The 21,750-nt window shown below is 40.6% G+C and overlaps 2 protein-coding genes and 1 long non-coding RNA gene across 3 annotated transcripts in view; 2 read left to right on the top strand and 1 right to left on the bottom strand.

The window, feature by feature from the left end:
- The first annotated feature begins 343 nt into the window (after positions 1-343).
- On the top strand, positions 344-3,451 carry LOC126921134 (methionine aminopeptidase 2). Its single transcript, XM_050732397.1, has 6 exons — positions 344-624; positions 1,078-1,140; positions 1,213-1,544; positions 1,619-2,023; positions 2,094-2,361; positions 2,456-3,451. Exons 1-6 carry the CDS (start codon positions 480-482, stop codon positions 2,659-2,661), a joined length of 1,419 nt encoding a protein of 472 aa, XP_050588354.1. The 5' UTR covers positions 344-479; the 3' UTR covers positions 2,662-3,451.
- The window catches only part of LOC126921138 (uncharacterized), a 43,291-nt gene continuing 24,656 nt past the window's right edge, over positions 3,116-21,750 (bottom strand). The window contains exons 3-6 of the mRNA XM_050732407.1: positions 16,073-16,127; positions 6,070-6,229; positions 4,970-5,141; positions 3,116-4,611 (exon numbers count right to left, since the gene is read on the bottom strand). Of these exons, the coding sequence (XP_050588364.1) occupies positions 4,522-4,611; positions 4,970-5,141; positions 6,070-6,229; positions 16,073-16,127 (477 nt within the window). The 3' untranslated portion in view covers positions 3,116-4,521. The remainder of the gene's footprint in view (positions 4,612-4,969; positions 5,142-6,069; positions 6,230-16,072; positions 16,128-21,750) is intronic.
- Positions 5,136-6,232, top strand: LOC126921150 (uncharacterized). The gene is made up of 2 exons (XR_007712246.1): positions 5,136-5,339; positions 6,002-6,232. It is a non-coding gene; the product is annotated as an uncharacterized LOC126921150 (long non-coding RNA).

The following is a 21,750-nucleotide window of genomic DNA, read 5'->3' as shown; positions in this document are numbered from 1 at the left end:
CGAGTCGGTCGCATATTTTAAGCGACGACGATTGTAATGTATAGCTCGAGAGCAAAAATCCTTACGATCAGAAGAGACAAGTGTTAAAGTCTTGAATTTCGCGCGTAGAAAATGATAGGCAACTTGATGCCATAATTTTTCTATGTTTGCTACTCCTGGAAGTGATGCAACCGGGAGTAGCTTTTTGACAGATCTGTGGTTATAGACCTCTGACCAGGTACGATAAGAGCTTCGATTCGTGTTTATAATAAATATACATACATATTTATCCAATGTTTATATGCGTACATATTTCGTTTGTAGGTAAATATAATTTTGATGTTCGTCGTAGTAGATGCAGAGGGCGTAGGGAACCCATGTATTTTTTGAGGTCGGTATTTCAGAGGAGGAGGTACAAAATTGCATAAGGTGTTGTTGGTGTTATATCTACGTATTTTGCCATCGTCAATGGTATAGCATTGTTTGGTTTCCTCTTGAAAATGGCTGCCGTATTGGACGAGGTCGGCAAATCTGCCGAAAAATTAGTAGATGAGGAAAAAGACGAGATCGTTGATGAAGAAGATGAAACTGGTGCAGTAGAAGCTTCGAAGAAGAAAAAAAAGAAGAAAAAGAAGAAGAAGGCTGGTTCGTTACTTTATAAATTGTTGGGTATTGGGTGTATAATCGTTTATGCGTATTTGGGGATTATTAGCGTGTCTTGCACTGGTTCCGACTTTTTATTTTTGAAAATAAACACGGATTCACATGCAATAAACTTTTCTTTCAACTCTTTCATGATGTTACTCTTTTACTTCTATATAGTAATTTCGTATTTACAGGGTAACTAATGAACAACATATATTATTACTAAACATGCCCGTGAGCGACACAACTTGGAAATTACTATGCACATGTCTTGACTTTCTGTTATCTCACGGCTGAAGTTTGCTTCATACAAAATATTTCGATTTCATAATAATTCAAACTTAAACTTATGTTATTACTCATGACAAAAATTTATGTTTAAAAATAATTTTGAGACGATATTATCATTTTATGCACAGCACTGATCTTCCTGCCTTCATAAATATGTTTTAGGAGCTGGTGAAGCTAGCGCGGATGTTCCAGAAGGAGAAGAAACAAAACAAGATAATATAGAAGGTAACTTATCTCCAAATTTATATGAAAGACAATCATTTATGTATATAATATTTAATCTATGTCACATTGTAGAAGCTGATATAGATGCAACAGAAAATGATGCAGAAACAGAAGATGCTAAGAAGAAAAAGAAGAAACGCAAATCACGTGGAAAAACTGGAGGTCCTAAACAACAAACAGATCCTCCGACTATTCCTGTATCAGAATTTTTCCCAGATGGGAACTTTCCGATAGGGCAAATAATGGATCATCCCTCTGCTGCAGGAGTAGATAATAGAACAGCTAAGGATCGTTTTTCTAGTGAAGAAGCACGTGCTTTTGACAGAATGCATAATGATATTTATAATGAAGCAAGGCAGGCAGCTGAAGCTCATAGACAAACTAGGAAACATATTATGAAATGGGTATGTGGTATCCATGAAATAGCTATAAAAGAAAATCGAATTAAACAATTTATATAAAATCATAATTAATTTAGGTGAAACCTGGGATGACAATGATAGAAATTTGTAACGAGTTGGAAAATACAGCAAGAAAATTGATAGGAGAAGATGGGCTAAAAGCTGGACTAGCATTTCCAACTGGTTGTTCAAGAAATCATTGCGCCGCTCATTATACTCCGAATGCTGGCGATCCTACCGTTTTGGAGTACGATGATGTTACCAAGATAGATTTTGGTACACACATTAACGGACGAATCATCGACTGTGCATTTACATTAGCATTCAATCCGAAATACGATAGGCTCATTGAAGCGGTTCGTGATGCTACAAATACTGGAATTAAAGCTGCTGGTATCGACGTTCAACTATGCGATGTTGGAGCTGCGATTCAAGAAGTTATGGAATCATACGAAGTTGAATTAGATGGCAAAACTTACCCAGTATGTTTGTTACCTTTTTCAGATTATCTGCCGATTTTATCATAGATCGTTATCACTGATTCATGTTTAGGTAAAATCCATAAGAAATCTTAACGGTCATTCAATCGCTTCATATCGTATCCACGCTGGAAAAACTGTACCGATAGTTAAAGGTGGTGAAGCTACCAGAATGGAAGAGAATGAATTCTATGCCATTGAAACTTTCGGATCTACTGGGAGAGGAATCGTTCACGACGATCTAGACTGTTCTCATTACATGAAGTGCTTTGATGCCGGTTTCGTCCCATTGAGATTACAAAGTAGCAAATCCCTACTCAATGTTATCAACAAGCATTTCGGTATATATTGATTTATTAACACATTTCTAATTTAAACTTCTCTATCGAAAAACCAATAAAGCACTAGTAAAGTAAGTATATTTGTAACAAACAGGTACTTTGGCTTTCTGCAAGCGGTGGTTAGATCGTGTTGGTTGCGTGAAATATCAAATGGCTTTGAAGGATCTATGCGACAAAGGTGCAGTAGAGGCTTACCCACCTTTAGTTGATGTGAAGGGATGTTATACTGCTCAGTTCGAGCATACCCTCGTTCTACGTCCAACGTGTAAGGAGGTTATTTCTCGTGGAGATGATTACTGATATGTCTATTGTTCTCAAATCGCGTTATGTGTGCTGATTATATCTTCTATCTGGCAATGTACAAGTTGATTTATGTAAAGTCACACTGACGGTGAATGTTATTAATAACGCGATATTTAATTATACATCTCATTCATTGTTTTCTCTTTGTCGATAGAAACACTATACAATGGTGATAAGGCAAAACATTGTGAAATATTAAAAATATAAAAAAGTTACATATTTTTTTATTTTATTTTTTAATCTAATATTGGACTATGAATAAAGGAAAATGTTTTTACGAATAGTCGAATAATCGAGGTTGTGCTAGTATTGCGAGCAACGCTCTTTTGTTTGTTGTTATTTTTCTGCATATTTGTGAAGATGAAAAAAGGCTTATATTATTATTGACGTTGAATAAAATATATTTAATATTTTAATTGCTCCAATATGATAATAGTCTTAAATATTACTATTAGTTTGCACAAATCGAAGTTTAATGCAGACAACGCGATAACATTACAATTTCTGTTTACATTTATACGTCAACTTATTAACGAGATTCTTTAGTGTTTCGTAGAATTTTTTATTACGATTATTTCCAAATATCACGGTTACCTTTATTCTATTTTTATCCTATTTTTGAAACAGTAGAAGAAGATGTACGGTGATGCACTGTTATCAATAGAAAACTTGTTAAATTCGAATGTACCATCACGTTCCTATAATACCTTGATTGCAACAATATATATTTTATTCATTTTATGAATTATAAACAATGGAGTTTAATAAATGCTGCTATATCAACCTACTGAATGTTTTCTTCATTTAACTGCTAGTAGTTGATTACGAATGAACGATGGTCCCAAGGTATCGATTCTACTATTCCAATCCTATTGTGGCAAAACACTATCTCTGTACTTCGTATTCAGGTCTAGTCTTGGTATAAATTCAGGCACGATAATAAACTAACGTCGCACACATACATCTTGCACATATGTATTCGTTTTAAAATTCTCTATGCTACTCATGACTGGTCTCTTAATTACTCTAACGGTATTAGTCCTTAGATGTGAAGGCTCTGAAAAATCTCGAGCACGTAACAAAGTATCGAACGACCAACTATTTTCTCGTCAAGGCGCTCTATAAAGGCCAATCTGTTGCAAACCTCGACACCTTGTGTCTCGGATAACTAGGCGAAGTAACGAGGACACAACGCATCATACCGCGTCGCTGACACGCGTAAGCAAGTTACACGTTGATCGAGTGCTATATACGCCACTAACCAAGTATCGGTTTTACAACGACGTTTGAGTCAGCGATCTGCAGACTTATCGTTTGAAAAGACCTGACTCGACTATGCGCGCGGATACATACACATCGTTTCGATTCACGTGTTTTTCACAGATATGGAAAACAATGGTTACGGCTGTACGTACTATCTAACTAGACTAACGTCGCTTAGAAGACGAAACGAATCGCCTAGTGCGCGCATCCGCGCTCTCTGAGAACTTTGGAAGAGCGAGGCAATTATCTACTTTTAGCACGAAAAACGCACAAGTGAATATTCTTTGAACGAATAAATGCATCGATACATAGACACGACCTATTTTCCACTGTTTTTCGGTTCTGCGTTATCTAACATGCCCCGTTACAATACTTTATCTTCAACGAAGACTCGTACAATCTTATTTTGCCGTTAACGAATTCTTATCGGATTAAACATATAATATGTACATGGTCAAATTACAAAATGTGACAAAAGTCCGCGTTACAACGCAATTTGATCGTTGCTCACTCGGGCGACAGCGTACGTGTCACGTTTTACGTTCGACCTTTCTTTCTGCCTCTCTTTCTTTTCTTGTCTCCTTTGACGTAACTTCATTGTGAATCTGTGCGCGGTCTCAACTTCGCTCTCGCTGTTACCAAAAGGTTGCTCGGTGGTTCCGTCGTCGGTTGCGACTGCTCCAGCTGAAAAACCAAAATTTTATTCCTCTAATAATACCAGTACACTTCTTTCAAACGAAGTTCTTCCTTTCCTCCTCGATTATTCGAATATAAAAGACGAAAAGCAGTTTCTTTTTGAATATCAGACGCGTTAAAATTGATAATTAAGGACAAACTCTAAGTTACATACGTAATCGCAACAAACAAAATTGGACTTAGAGAACCGTCTCACCTTTATTCTCACAAAATGGAAAGTAAAGTGAAAACAATTAACGTACAGTTGAGTAATAACTCAACCATTGCCACAGATTTATAGGATCTCTTTTAATTTACAGAATAACCTTAAGGAAGATAAAGGAAGAAAAGGGGGAGAAACACTGACTGCCATCTCGATGTGCTTCGCTCTTTGCTCGATGGCCCTTTGTAAGGCGGTTCTTGGATCGTCTTTGTAATTCTCTTCCCGATTCCTTTCAGCCTCTCTCCTGGAGGCAGCTTCCCTCTGCTTCTCGAGTGCTCGCTGCAGCTCGCTCTTCTGATTCAGCACGTTTTTGCCGCTGAAAGAAAGTGAAAACCGATGCGGTTAGCTAATTACACGCGGCAAGCGTGCCTCGTCGCCTCGTGGTTGGTGGGCCTCGCGTGAAAATTGCCACGATGAGAAAAACGCGCGCCAACAACCTTTCAATTGAATAGCGGCCCTGCTTAAACCGTAAAAGTGCCTGGGAATGAGTCACAGCCACGGACACGTAGATAATGTGCGTGTACGTGTATCGTATAGGCCTAGAACGCATACGCCAGCAGGAAACGATTTTCTCGATGATAGGCGTGCGAAGAGTATGCCATCGACAGCCACGCGTCTCTCTCTCCCTTTGCCGCGTTATTTAAAAGCATGAAATAAAAATACATTGCCATTCAAAAGTTGGCGAACGCTCGCTATTTTCTTTTTTTTTTTTAAGATACAAATCTTTGACTATAGAACTTTATTTCTACGAATTTATCCGATCAGTACGTAGCGTTTGTTCCATCGAACTTTCTACGATAGTAATAATCTATCCACTTTTCCCTCCATTTGTGTATTTTTAATTCGCATCACAGCAGCTGCTGTTCGGTTGATGCGCACTCAGCCACGAGATCTCCCTATTAAATCAGACGCTAATTAAAATCGCCATAGAGTAAACGAGGTTCGTGTAAACGGAGCTCTATCACGAGTTGCGAAATTACGCATAAATTGGCTACCTTTATCCTTTACCAGACAAAATATTGAACATCGTGTTACGACATTAGTGAAATTTATTTTTAATGCCCGATACAGGATAAATTGGATTTTTTAACGCGAGCACACGCGTCGATATAAATCAAGCGAAGTGTGCAGATTTTTATAAACGACGGTTATGGGAAAAAGAAATTTTGTTTACAGGTACTGTTACCAGATATTATTGACACAGGTCTTGGAGACGAGGCTATTGGATTTTAGAAGAAGCTTACACTTTCTGATTGAATAGCAATTCCCTGCGCAGGTCCTTATGGTTGCTGGAGGTGAGGTAAGGGTTGTACGGTTTTCTCGGTAAGATTAAGCCATCCGGTCCCATGTGAGGAGCAGGTGGAGGAGGAGGTGGTACACCCAATACCGGTGCCATTCTTTGTCCTAGAAAGAGAAAAAGAGAAGCAAAACACATGGTTAAACAGTATCGCAGAAGAAAATATTTTACGTATCGAAAGATCTCGCTCGATTAACACCATGACGATCGATTAATTTAGTTTGAAATCTAACGTTTAGGCGGAAAATTAAGAAAACGTGGTCTAAGTTACGTTTATGGGAAAAATGGGCGATAACTTGGGATATTTGGAAGGTAAAAGCGTACAACTAGCTAATAACGAAAGAAATATAAAAGTAAATAAATAAGTACGATATATATTTATATCGTACGCTGATAGTGAACACAGCACGCAGCAGCATCAGTCATCATAGCGTTAAAGAGGAGATAAAGTGGCGAAAGAAATACACAAATCGCGCCGAGTGTTTACAAATGGCTGGGTGTTTAATTTAACCAGTTTAGCAAGTCTTTTATTTTTGCTCAAGTTACGATCTCTTTGAAAAAGTGTGTACCTAATAAAACGTGTGGTGAACAGTAATGACGATGACGAGTATACTCGACGAACACAGAGTACGTGTGGCTGTTACGGTATCGAATTAAGTTGCAACGAAACGAGTAGGTGTTTTATCTTTTAATTTCGTTGCTGACAGGGCTGGTCGTAACGCAAGATACTGCCACCTCTTCGTGCGCTCGTGAAAAACAGCAAACTGGTTAATTTGATTAGAAATTCGTTTCGTCGGTCGAAAATGTCACTCCTATCGGAAAATGGAAACGTCTCAATGTTTGCAGGCCGGTTTTGATGGTACAGCGTGCAAACGAAAGGGAAGATCCTTGAAAGACATCGTGATGTATTTGCAAACGTATTAAACGTACGATCGATCGAAGAAGAAGGCTGTTGGACGTGCGAAGAATCGTAGCGAAAAGGAAGGAAAGACGAGGATGGCGGAACGAGAGAGAAGATGAAAGATCGTGGTTTCTAGAAAACCGTTTAATTCGACAGCAAACTGGAACGCGGCGAATGATAATAAATTTTTGCAGTCAGTTTTTTATTCACCCTCCAACAAAGCGATTCTCTCCCTCACGTAACCCTCCTCGCACATCGCGTCGGATCGCACTGAAGCATTTCCGGCCAAGAACCGTATCAAACAGCCAACTTCTATATACTTTTGCATAGGGCTTCGCGTACCTGCTAATCGGATAGAGTACGCGGAGCAGACCGCCACGTACCTGTCTTTTATGTCCACAATGTGACGCAAACAATGTGCTTTTTATCGCGTTAAACCGAATTCTCGAGCTGAACGGACGTGCCACACTGTGCGAGATTGGCCAAATACTCGCAAACTACCGTGTACCGAAGACGTGTTCTCGTTAGCTAAACATTCCTCCATTTTCTCGCGAACTTCTTGCTCGCCACACGGACGTTCGACAATTTTTAGAGAATTTTCACGAAACATCGAGCTGTTTTCTAAGTCGCTGTTTACCAAGATTTTACAGCGTCCATCTATTTCTTCCGCCTCATTGTACGCTTCTATCGGTGGTAATTTATTAGGCGTTTGTCATCATCCTAAATGAAACTACATCGATCAACCTCGCCTCACGTAAACGTGAATTTCATCATTGAACGAGTGTCGACGTACAATGGCAGGATCAATGTTCGATTTCCAATCGCGTAACTTTGTAAATTCATTTCTCGCGATCAAGTTGCCCGATTGCAAGTTGTTCGTTTACAGAGTTAATCGACGCTGCTTGCGAACTCGTCGTTTATCGGATATCTTTGTACGAAGATGAGTATCAACGACGATCGCAGCTTTAACGCGAGCAAATATGTGCGTACGTACTTAGAGTGTACATAGAAGATATATGTTCGGAGAACTACGTTTCGCGAACATGTCTTCGAACAGCGTGCAAACAGATTGGAAGAACGACGAACCCATTCGACCAAATTCACAAATACCAGCGAAGACGCGCCGCGATATGGCACTTTGACGATCGCCTTGAAAATTGCTGTACGTAGAAAGCGTCGTAGTTCCAATTTCGAACATTTGCCGGAGAGGAGATTTCTCGATTCAAATTTACGAAATTTCTCCGCGCGATCTTATCCCATAAATTGCTCCGTAAATGATCTTTACGCCGCAAATGTTTTGGTAAAGAGTTGGTGGAATTTTCGCTCGTTTTCGAATTTTTACGCTTCCCCGAAACAACAGCCATCCTAGAAACAGTCGGAACGAACGCCAGTAGGAGGAAAGCTATCGCCTAGGCGGTGTGATTTATGTGCAGCTGGAACGCATCTTTCTTCCGGTGCTTTCTTCTGTTACGACCTAGAGAATTCCCGAAACCTGTTTCCTATCGTTTGTCCATTTAATCGCCGTGAAGATCTGCTTCTTCACGGTGATCCAACCATATTCCGAGTTACGCGCTGCAAAAATAACACCTCGGTTTCGTAATAATTCGCGTCTACAACCTTCACGTTACCACGTAGCACGTTCTGTCTAATTGGAAACGCTCGAATATCTGGAAAGATACCGCGGACCATAGGAAAAATGTTTCGGACGAAAGTGGCACAGTATCGAGGCGGACCTGTCTGTTCCTTGCGACTACCTCGAAACGAAAATTGAATAGCTCCATTTTCTTCTTTTTCTTTTCTTTTATATTTTTCTTTTTTCTTTTCTTTATATATTTTTATAGTTAACACTGGGACGTTTTCGAAACGCCGCAGACTCGTCTTTCCTACCGTCCGTTATCGAGCTACGAGGTTTAAAATTCCACGTGCCGGTGGCAGTCACATCGACCTACATCACACGCAAACATACTTTTCATTTTGCTACTGTCGGTGTATGACTTTGCCGAAACGCGGTTTTCTAACGTTTTTGGAGACGATCAGTCAGTTTTGAGCACAAACTTTTTGCTAATTAACTTAGATATTGCTCTGTCGAATTTGAAGATCTACATCTCGGTGGCGATACGAGCTTCTGGCGTCTGGAACACGTCCAAGTGTCGGCTACAAGAATATGTAATAAAAAATGGAAGTATTCGCTTAAAAATGTTAACGCCACCTTAACACGATGTTTCCAGGTCATCGCGCAGTCGACAGATAAAACCTTAGAATTTTCTCCTGGAAGTTAGCTCTTCGTAGATATTTTTCCAGATATTTGAACGTTTCCAGTCGAACAGCACGTAACACCAATTTGAGGCGGTTGTTAAACGTGTCGATTCGTTTAATAAAGAGACGAGAAATAAAATTGTAATAGTCGATTATATCAAAATCACCGCAAGTATTAGGTCGTCCGAAAAGTTTCTTTCGTTTTATAAGGAAATAATGGATGCACATTTTCCATTTTATATTATTTTATCGAATTACGTATGATCCATTTTGTTCTATTAAGATAAAGATCACAACGTTTGATAGATTAGGTTTCGTGTTTGTATAAAGATGCATCGCTGTAAAAGACGTGTCTGTAAAAGAAAGACACTTTCCGGACGACCTAATACAAGTACAGAAATGCTGTACACTGGTCGTAACGGTCGCTATGTATACGCGTTAGGTATATAAATATTCATCGAAGCATTCTATCCTAATCCATTTCTTGTTATGCTAAATCCTCTTTCGCTATGAGCTGTGCGCCAGACGCACCGATCGATTCCACAAATTGAAACACGATGACAACGATGTCGGAAATATTATTCCATCAAATCATATTTTGATAGTTACCGCTAGATTCTACGATATTCGATTGTTCCTAGCTCCTTCAAATCCTTGCTGTTACTGTTCTAAGTACTTACAAGCTTGTGACGAACTATTGCTCGCTCCTCAACGAGTTGGGCAAATGCTTCGTTCAGAATCCTTCGAACAAGAAGGTTTCCGTTCTCCTTAACAAGTTAGCTATTGCGACCTCTTTGAAAACTTTGAAAAGCGTGCACATAAATTCTGTCGTTCAGTGATACTCGACGAGTATACCCGTCGAACACAGAGTACGCGTGGCTGTTGTAACGTATTGGGTTGGCTACTAAGTGATTGCGGAATTTGTCAATACCACCTGTTACGTCGCGTGAGATAATCTGTACGCCATCCTTTGTTGTCTGGTAGTTAAAGGCCCAGGTACCACTATTCATACCTTCAATAAACCTAAGGAGCCACCATAAACTTAATCTTCTTAACTTGAAGGAATCTACAATCCTGTAAGTGTTTTCGGTTTATGGATGGTCCTTCGAACAGTCCTTAGGTTTATTGTGCGTTCTTACAAATTACGGAGAAAGCGGGTAGTTACGTAATGGGAAAAGCGAGTTTTTCCCATGAACAATGTCACCCACGAGCCACGTTGGTAGGAGGTTTCCTCCTCCTATCTTCATTCATTAACGTTGGCTATAACCAATGGGCATCGTGGATCGTTACCCTCACTTTCCTAAGGAAAAGTGTGAACAACGAATCCGCTTCCTTCGTTCAAAAAGCACACACACACCGAGCTTTCCTCCGTAATAACACGAGAGCGGACAGTGAGTGAAGACTCAGCTCGCAAATATTCGAAAGTCCGGCGTCAAATCGAAAAGAGTCAAAAGTCCGGCATCAGCTCGTCAACAGTAAAACACCAACTCGAAAAGAGTCAAAACTTAATCGCCAACTCGCCAAATGCTAATATCTATACGAGTCAAACACCAATTCGGAAAGAGTCAAACACCAACTCGGAAAGAGTCAACATTCAAACACCAACTCGGAAAGAGTCAACATTCAAACACCAACTCGAAAAGAGTCAAAACTTAATCGCCAACTCGCCAAATGCTAATATCTATACGAGTCAAACACCAACTCGGAAAGAGTCAAACACCAACTCGGAAAGAGTCAACATTCAAACACTAACTCGAAAAGAGTCAAACACTAACTCGAAAAGAGTCAAACACCAACTCGGAAAGAGTCAAACACCAACTCGGAAAGAGTCAACATTCAAACACCAACTCGAAAAGAGTCAAACACCAACTCGGAAAGAGTCAAACACCAACTCGGAAAGAGTCAAACACCAACTCGGAAAGAGTCAACATTCAAACACCAACTCGAAAAGAGTCAACATTCAAACACTAACTCGAAAAGAGTCAAACACCAACTCGGAAAGAGTCAAACACCAACTCGGAAAGAGTTAACATTCAAACACTAACTCGAAAAGAGTCAACATTCAAACACTAACTCGAAAAGAGTCAACATTCAAACACTAACTCGAAAAGAGTCAAACACCAACTCGGAAAGAGTCAACATTCAAACACTAACTCGAAAAGAGTCAAACACCAACTCGGAAAGAGTCAAACATCAATTCGGAAAGAGTTAACAGTCAAACACCAACTTGAAAAGAGTCAAACACCAACTCGAAAAGAGTCAAACACCAACTCGGAAAGAGTCAACATTCAAACACTAACTCGAAGAGAGTCAAACACTAACTCGAAAAGAGTCAAACACCAACTCGGAAAGAGTCAAACACCAACTCGGAAAGAGTCAAACACCAACTCGGAAAGAGTCAACATTCAAACACCAACTCGAAAAGAGTCAAACACCAACTCGGAAAGAGTCAACATTCAAACACTAACTCGAAAAGAGTCAAACACCAACCCGGAAAGAGTCAAACACCAACTCGGAAAGAGTCAAACACCAACTCGGAAAGAGTCAACATTCAAACACCAACTCGGAAAGAGTCAAACACCAACTCGGAAAGAGTTAACATTCAAACACTAACTCGAAAAGAGTCAACATTCAAACACTAACTCGAAAAGAGTCAACATTCAAACACTAACTCGAAAAGAGTCAAACACCAACTCGGAAAGAGTCAACATTCAAACACTAACTCGAAAAGAGTCAAACACCAACTCGGAAAGAGTCAACATTTAAACACTAACTCGAAAAGAGTCAAACACCAACTCGGAAAGAGTCAACATTCAAACACTAACTCGAAAAGAGTCAAACACCAACTCGGAAAGAGTCAAACATCAATTCGGAAAGAGTTAACAGTCAAACACCAACTTGAAAAGAGTCAAACACCAACTCGGGAAGAGCCAAACACTAACTCGGAAAGAGTCAAAACTTAGTCGCCACTAGACAGGTTCCTAATACCTACGAGTCGAACACTTTGAACCTGGTTGTAAAAGACATTATAATTCGACATCGTAGCCTAACCCACGAGTATCTCCGAACATTTATATAATCAGTGAAATCAGTTGTTGGAAATAAAATATATATTATACCTTGTTAACCGCAGTGTTATACTAACTCAACCACCCCTATTATTCCAACAGAAATAAGAGGATCGATCTGTTCGTGGCATCGATTATTATAATCGTAACGGGAATTTACGTTGACGCGCTTCCTCGCGATCGTGTCTCTCCACGACTGATCGACTAAACACCATCTAATGACAAAATCCGCGATCACTTAGTTGCCAATCCAATAGAATCAAGTTGAAACGAAACGACAGTTTGTTTTATTTCTTAATTTTTTCACCGCGATTATTCAGTTGCAATTTAAGCAACAAATTGTAATTACTCTTTACGCATGACGAGTATACTCGTGAAAAACGCCTAACTGGTTAAGTAGCATGGGAAGAAAGCAGTTACGGGGACAATCATAACAAAAGACCGGCGAGGAATGGCGAGGAATGGCGAGGAATGACGAGGCACCGTTCGACGACGTAATGTCGCGGGTATTGCGCAATTAACGCGTGCCTTTTCCCTTCTTTTTCCTTCGATCGTCGCGTGGGCGCGTGGGAGCTTACCGGATGATCTCGCGCGAGCACGCTATTGGCATACTAAAAAATGCAGGATCGCGCACGCAGCGAAGAAGGTTTCAAAAGTGAGTCACGCTCCGCTTACGTGAGTGCAGCCGTCCGCCACGCGCGACTTGCTGAAAATTAACACGACGATATCCTTGAAACGCCTGTACATTTATTTTATACGCAACAAATAGCTATACTGTTGCAATACAATACACCGTGCCTAATAATCTTCGTTAATTTCCTCGACGAGTTTTCATGCGCTCGGAAAACCATTGTGAGTCGCCGTTCTTCAGACGTTTCTATTGCGTTGGCAACTAAGTGATTGCGGATTTCGTCATTAGGTGGTAATGAAAAAATCTGCAATCACTTAGTTGCCAACTCAATACATCGAGTCGCGTCTTTGAGATAAAAATTCACGCGCAAAATTTTAAAATCTTTCTAACTAATTCTAACGGCGGTTAATTCGATCTTAATTTAATTCGTCTAGTGATCAAAACGAAACGCAGATATAGGAAAATCGTGAAATTATATCGCGTCTAACAAGCTGCGATTTGCGACAGAACGAAAAAAGAAAAGAAAAGAAAGCAGGAGAGTTCGAATTCTCGCGACTGATCGAACCACGCGGTTCTGATCGAATTCGCGCTACCAACGAGCGGATCTTTTGTGGATTCGCTGAATTAGGTTCCTCGCGAGGCATCGTCGTCGATTACCATAAACCACGGAACCGCCTCCAGCGAGAGCTGCCAAGAAACGAAAGTAAAATCCAACATCTCGTAAAATCGTTTTCTACTCTGTACTTCGTTCTCCGTTGATTTTGTTCTTTTTTTCTCCCAGCGCGCCCAGAAAAACAACCTGCCAACCCACGTGATCGTCCTCGAATTATCAATCGGCTACCGATTTCTACACTCGACTTCGATGCTGCGGACTTCTCTAACGTCTGTCGACGTTTTGTCAACGACCCAGTCGCACAGCTTCCGAGAACGCGGCGATTTTCGTTCGGAAATCGATTATACAATTTACGTGGACGTAAATAGCGCGTGATCGTTGTCAACCCGGAACCGTAAACGTAAGCGTTCGATTTCGCAACGCGGAAACGGTTCCACGCGAATAATCGAACCGCTTTTGTCGATCTATCGTCCCCCTTTCTATACTTGTCCCGTTTCTCAACAATTTCATAGTAGTAGCTTCGATCGCCTTAAAGAAACGTTAGACGCAAACAAGGAAACGTTAGAAATCGATAGGAAAGAAGGTAGCGCGATCGGTTCGATTCCTCTTCCAACTTACATAGCAAACCACTTTCTTTCGTTCGTATAAATTCATCGATCATCGGCTAACTTTGACAAATTGATCAGACAGATTCTAATATCTGATAATAATTTCCATCAATTAAAAACACGAACATCGAAAGGACATGTTACTTTCGTACTAATCGTCTAACTTTACGCGATCCTCTTTCGCCAATTACCGTCGTTACATCGACGAAAAAATCCTCTGATATGAAATCTGACGATGAAATTCAAAACAGTCCTCTGATAGATTCAGATAAGCGGAATTCCAAAAGAAAGTAACAACAACGCTGGTATATCTCGCTGGAGCGTGTCAACCCAACGCTACAGGATTGTCGAGCGAATCGCAAAACAGCAAAGCGGAGCGAGTTATCGGGAAACTGAACGCGTTGCACAAACTTGGAACTAATTCTAACGGCAGTTAATTCGAGCTTAATTTAATTTGTCCAGTGGTCAAAACGCCAGTTGCCAGTGGCCACGCGACACGATTAATTTTTCATGGAAAGTGACTGGTTCGCAACGATCGATCGATTCGTCGAATCCAGGCACCGTGGCCGCTGCTTTTTCACAGATTTGATGCGCCTGGGCTGGTTGGAAGATCGGCTGTAGATAGGCGAGGGCTGTGCAAGGGGCAAGGGTGAATGCAGCGGTGGGGGAAAATAAAAATGTAGAGACCCGGTCAGGATGTAATTTTGAGGCAGATGTGCGGGTACGAGAGGGAGATCATTGCACCGCGAGCAAGGAGCAGCTGAAGTAGCGTGAGAAAATGCGGCGACCGCTCCAGCGGACGATAATGACCGAAGGGCAAAGTCAGGGCCGTAACCGCTTGCCGGATTTGCCGTGAGCCGCCGACAAAACCGTGACCTCCGCCCCTTCCACTTATTTTCCAATTGCGTAACGATGCTCTTTTCCTCTCTTCTTCCAGCGAACGACGGAAGACACCGCGAAATTAATTTTTCTATCGTTACGCAGGCAACGAAACGGGCCACGATCATCGCGACAAGCTCATCCGCCTGTTCTTTCTATTCCAGAGGAATTTCTTCCGCAAGAAATCTGGGAATTTTGTGAGCTCGATATCTCGAAAGTAAATCGAAATTGGTCGCACGTGCCACGGGTTATCGAATTCGTGTTGAATCTGCGTTATCGAACGATGCGAAGAGAAACACGCGGTTTAGTTTCAGGAGACTTCCACTCGAAAACTTGGCTTCTGCATCTCGGCAAATAACAACGCAAACGAGGCAAAATTCGTCCTTATCGAAAATGCGAAAATTATAAATCGTACCGCGTGTAATCTCCGCATACGAAATTTTCGTACGTGCCATAAATAATACGCGCTGGGAATTAAAGCTGTGCAGAGTTACCAAGCAAGCTCCGTACGTATAAAGACAGAAAAAAAAAAAATATATATATATATATAAGATTATAATATAAATGTACCTGATCAACCTTTGGAAAACCGACTTAATTTTCTTTTCGACAAAAATTTCTTTTCCTTCTTTCTGCGACCGATAAAGGAACGATATTCGCGTGGAAGAAGGAGAAGAAAATACGACGCAGAAGCCGCAAATAAAATTATCGAATCGTAGGATCCGGCGCGTCCTACATTCGGGGTTGCAACCGTTGGCAGGAGCATAATGCAATTGGGGGATCGTACGAGCGGTCGTTCTTTTCACCGCGGGATTTGGTCAATGAAACCAAAGCGCACCGACGCTCCTTGCCTATCCTATGGTTCCAACGGTGCCGCTTTTTACAGCCAGTTAGGGCTACTTATAGGAATAAAAGAGCCTGTATCGTAATAAACGACGACAATAAGAAACAGAAAGGAGTACGAAGAGATGCGTCGATGACGCGCGTGACTCACCGTTTGTTAAATCGTCGCAGCTGTCCGTATCTTTGCTCAGTCCGTTATCGATCACCTGAAAACACGTACACTTGATTAACGGACGAAAGGATACAGTTATCGACGAAAAAAATTCGCATTCTCTGCGCGTTCCGCACGGAGAGCTCCGCTAAGCTGGTTGCATGCTAATTCATGTTCCACTAACGAGGATAATCGCGCTTTCCACGACGGAAATTTCCTCCGTGAATTTTCCGCGTAATTCGAGCGTCACGACAGACGAAAAAATTGCCAGGGGCACGAGAGATCGCTAAGATACGAATTTCTGTCCGATTTCTCGACTCCTCTGTACGAGAAGCCAGCTTGCTATTGTTCTCGTCCTTTGAACGAATCCTCCGCGATAACGTCAGCTTCACCTCGTTTTGATAAATTAACGCTCCTAGCGTGATACTCTGCGAAAAAAAAAAAAAAAAGAAAGAGAAGAGAAATGAGAGCACCGAGATGCTTGTCTCTTCGAATATGTTAGCTCGTACGTTACTCCTCCACTAGAACGTTAAGCGCACTTTTCACAGGCGCGTTATTTTCGATGCGATTAGGCATTGCGATTCGTGCAAACTGCTTTCTTCGTACGAATCAGCGATACACGTGACACGCATCTAACGTGCAAAGTGTCTTTTAATTTGACGATACGAAAATTCGTCGGAAACATAGAACAAGTTCTTTTTACATCGGGTTTTATTCCCAAAAACATTTACTTCGATCGCTATGGGACTATGGTTTTTCTGATACCATCGAAAATTACTGGAAGGAACGTTATAAATGACATACTAAATACTTTGAAGTGACCGTTGTAAATGAAAGTGCGTGTCACATTCCAATATACTTTTTATAATAATATTTTATTATAATGTACTCTTTAATAATAATTTGTAAATTATAATATACTTTTTCGTTTATTGTATGAGTGTACAAACCAGTCGTAAATAACATTCGTTAACATCTATCCTCGTGAAATTCGGCGTTAAACGGGCGCTTAACTCAATGCGTTTAGAACGAATATTTTCGAAAACTGAGCCTCGTAGGGAAAAAGATTTTACTTTTTCGTCTTTTCTCTTTCATGTTTCTGATGTTAAATCACCAGTTACACGATACTCCATAGTACGACGAGATAGCGTATTCGTTTATGGCTACGACCTGCATGTGCTATTTGCCTTCGCGAGGGAAGAATCGAAAGTCTAATCCTCGTCGAGGCACGTTACACCGTTTCTCTCGCGACCCGTCATCGATGATTTCTCCGCGATATCAGCGTCGTGGCTGCGAATTGCAGCGAATTAGTTTGCTTGGTAATTGCGGCAAAACGCGGATCCAACCTTTTGCCATCGATTAAGCGTCTGTTTCGTACTGTTATTTTTTCAAACTCGTTGAAAGGTTAAAAGTCGAGGAATATTCGACATATCGGCAACGAAACTGAAATTTACGCCAAGCAGAACTTGAAAGCTTACGTCGTTCGAAACTATTACGAGTTGAACATCATCGATTATTTTGGCTACTCCGATCGCATGATATTACGCTATCGTCGATACGATTGCACATACATCCGCTGATCCTTCTTTCTTTTTTTTTTTGCAATCATCTCGCTTACTTAAACACCAACGAACTCTCATATCGCTATAGATCTTGCCTGTCTCATTGCTGCCGCGTTTATGTTACAAGTTATTAATTCCTGGTAATTAAATTCTATTCAGGTACTTCGTTATTATTTAGTAATTACGTATTAACGATAACCACTCCTAGTTATTACGTTCTCGGTAATTGTAATTACCAATTTTTAATTATATAGTTCTAACAACCATAGATCATTCACCGACTCGTGTAACTTTTCACTTTTCGTATTGTTAACGAGTTTTTCTCGCCGATGAAACGAAATTAATTAAAATAAAGATAAAACGAACGGGACAAGTTTCAAGGCGGTTTTAACATTTTTTTGGTCCACGGTATCTACGGTTTCTGCTTATCGCGGCAACTTCCGCTTCCGATATCAGCGTTGGATAACGAGCTCGTCCAAAGGAAAACTATACAACGACGAACACGCGAGTCAATTTTTCAATATTAAGTATCTTCCATACGCTGATGAAATAGTTTACGTAAATAGCAGTCGTTTAATTAACGGCTCGCGCTGTGTTATCGATCTACGAAACTGGGCTACACCGGAAGCGAGGTGTTTCGTATTTTCAAGAATAAAAACCTGTTATAGTGTCGTTCGAACGAGAGACAGAAATGAGTGAAAGCGGGCGGAAGTATAAAGAACAATCGAAAGTGTAAGAATATTAAAAACGTAATCGCGAGTTTCATCACGTTGTTAAATATTATAACACGGCTGCTCGATCGGTTTTCCAGATCTTATCGTCGAATGCCAAAATGCGAGTCTAACGGAAACTTCTGCTACAAAGTTCGGCGTATTTCTTAATCGAATTGCCGAATTAACAGTCGTCCGTACGATTTTACCTTTCCAAGTTAGTTGGTAGAATCGTTTCTCTTCTTAACACTGAAACTACCACATCAATCAAATTGACCGGTTTTGCAATTTTATTTTAAAATTCCTACTTCGTGTTATATTTTTTCCGCAATGGTGTAATGACTTCCGCAACGATAACTAAAAGAATAATATAATGAATTTTATTTTGTTTCTTATGTATTCAAATTGAAAATAATTTTGTATCAAGGCTACTTAATCCAATACCAGTGAAAATGACTGATACTTGTCGAAGTGTAAAAGGGGCCTGCGATCTGTTTATAGAACCCCAATTAACCAGTTTCCTCGTTTTGTACAATTTCCCACACGTTTTTAAAATTTGTACTGCGTATCATTCGATATGATAATATCGGTTATCAGGAAAATTCCGGATGCTTCCATCGATCCACATACGTCTCGATGGTATAAAGAGTACGAATTCGCGATAATATAATGAGAATTCTACTTAGAAGGCGACAAATATTCGATTCTTCCTAGTCCTAACTTCGCGCGATAAGCAAACTGTAAAAACTTCAAACTCAGTTTTCTCAGTGTAAAGACAGTGAAAGACAGAGCGACGATATTATAAGGACTATACTTAGGATATCTTGCGTTCTATTTTCCCAAAATTTTCCACAAAGACGTAAAAGTCCACGCTCTACAAATCATTTATCGCTAGAACACTAGAAATACCACAGCAGTCGAAATGATGAAATGGCTCTGCGATTTTAAAAATGTGTCAACCCTCGTTTAGGATTAATAATACCAAAAACAAGTACTACGTAACATGGAATTTCTTCTGTAAAAAATTAATAAATCAACAAATATAAAAATATTCTATTTTTTGAAGACCAGTCATTTTCACTGCTTTTCGTAGAAATAGCTTCGTGTTAACTATCGGTAGTTCTACTGTTAACGATTACAAGATAGAAATGATTTTTGGCAGGTTACAGAGATCGCGTAGTGGAACACGCTGGTTCAGGTATTTGACGTGGAGCCAAGCAAACGACAGTTTTTCACGCTGATAAAGCGATCTTCGCTTAATTGTAAGAAACAACGATAGCTTGTGTAACGTCAGTATATTACAAATTTATCAAATTTCATGGAAACTGGCTATTTCGATCGATTCGTCGATAGTTCCGATGTGAACGTATTTTTATCCCGCGAAGCTTCTCGTCGATCGAAACGTTTGAACGCGTGATTTATCGGTTTACACGGGAAAACGATACAGACGTTTAGAGGAAGCGAAACTAATTTCGTTGATCGGCAGAAGCAGCGTGTAACGAACGTCCGTTTTTCGCCTAGTTTTCCCGTACACTGTCGATTCCATTCTTTTTTTTTTTTTTCACGAAACGGGTAAAGACAAAGAGGCGGAGAACACGCCGACGAAACAGGCACGAAACGTAGCTGGAGGGTCGCCATTATGTAAGCACGTTTTGTAGGACACATCTTTTGTCGTGATCTTTCTGAAGCGGCAAACTGCGAACGAACGTTGTACACGGATGCATAAAAAACGCGAACGTAACAGATACACGTGGAATGAACGATCCTCAAGCTGCCCTATGAAAAGGAGCTTAGAAGCCACTGTCGACGTTCTCGCGAAAAACGACGCGTCTAATGGCATCTGATGCTGCAGTTCCATAGACGCGCAACTTCGCAATGCGCTTTTCTCCCAGCGATTTCGCGTTCCCGTTTCGGGCTACCTGTGTACGACGAATTATGCAATCGTGTTGTCGCCAGTTACCTTCCATTCAGCAATACTTGACCATATCACGTACATGTATATCTTCATTTTCGGTTTCGCAGATCCGAAAAGCTGAACTTGCTCGTGGTCTTCCTACAACGTTGATTTAGATCTATTTACCTATAATTTTATTTGTTCAACTTGGGCTAATTTCTCGCTTTTATTCTCTTTCTCTCTCTCTCGTTATCCTTCCACATGTCCCCTCGCGTGGACATTTTTTTTCATCTTGCTCCTTCTTTCTTTCGTTCAACAATTTTCCTATCTCTACCATCGACAAGTCATAATGGAGTAAACAAGCTCATAAGTAAAGTACAAGTAATATCAAAGTCTTACAGACCATTACAAATAAAGTGTGTGGATGAGTCAAGAGCGAAGTCACGACAGATCACCGTGAGTCACCGTATGATACGGTAATGCTCGCTTAAATTCCAATAGAGTTGTTTCGTTTAAATTAAATCAAGCGATCCAGAACCACTGCCTATTACGCCAGCGTTTTAAGCCATTTTAAGGTCAGTCTCTTAACGCGTCAATTCTCCCTCGGTTTATTGATGGACACGCCTGGTTGAACTCTTCATAAGAAAAACGACTTACAATGCAAACGAATACTTTTTACAACGCGTGTCATGAATTTATTCTGCATTCTTTCTCGACATATTTTCGATCAGAGTATTAGCTTTCGCTCGATGAGAATGAATTCTCGCTTGTAACCACAGCCCTACCATCTGAGCTTAATACGAGCGCAAAGGGTTGAGTTGCAAGTTCTGGAATACGGTGGCGGCTAATTGCTCGTCCGCAGCTGTGAACGCGTGCGTAAAGTAGTTGCGTAAAGAGGAGAACAGCGGTATGACAGGCAGTTGGAAATGCTGGGAGAGGCCGATGCGCTCCCTGTCACCGCCACCGCGTGTTTACGTACTCGTACGTACGCCGGTTAAACGAGTTACGATGAGCTTTAGCCAGGGGAAGATCGCAAGTCCGGAAGGAAGTGGAAAATATTAACGTTTCTTCGGTGACACAGGGGGAGAACCGTCCTTGCTTATTTCGCATTGTGATCGATGGAAATTCTGTCCAAGGGAACTCTTTCACTCACATTGTCTATGTACCGCAACTGTTGTCTTTTTCTTTCTCTTTCTTTTTTTTTTTTTTTAAGAAATAAATTGAAGCTTTAAAAGAGGAACACCCGTTACATACACAGGGTACATTTTGTAGAGGCAATTTAAATCTTCAATCGTGAGAATTATCTATAAACTCGTATCCTAAACGCAAGTATTTCGTTAATCTGTTAATCGATTTATTCGTTGAGCATAAGTTTCTATTATATTGGAATCAATGGTCGATAATGGCACGTCAGTCTCAATCAGATCCACTTCTGACCCTGAAACGCGTATCAGTGTACGATAAGGGTGCACGTTCGGATAAGAAAATTCAACAAATCCCATAACCGTCTAC

The sequence above is a fragment of the Bombus affinis genome, chromosome 10, assembly GCF_024516045.1.
Source record: "Bombus affinis isolate iyBomAffi1 chromosome 10, iyBomAffi1.2, whole genome shotgun sequence".
NCBI classification, from domain to species: domain Eukaryota; kingdom Metazoa; phylum Arthropoda; class Insecta; order Hymenoptera; family Apidae; genus Bombus; species Bombus affinis.
Note: the sequence above shows the minus strand (reverse complement) of the source record. Positions and strands in the feature narration are given on the sequence as shown.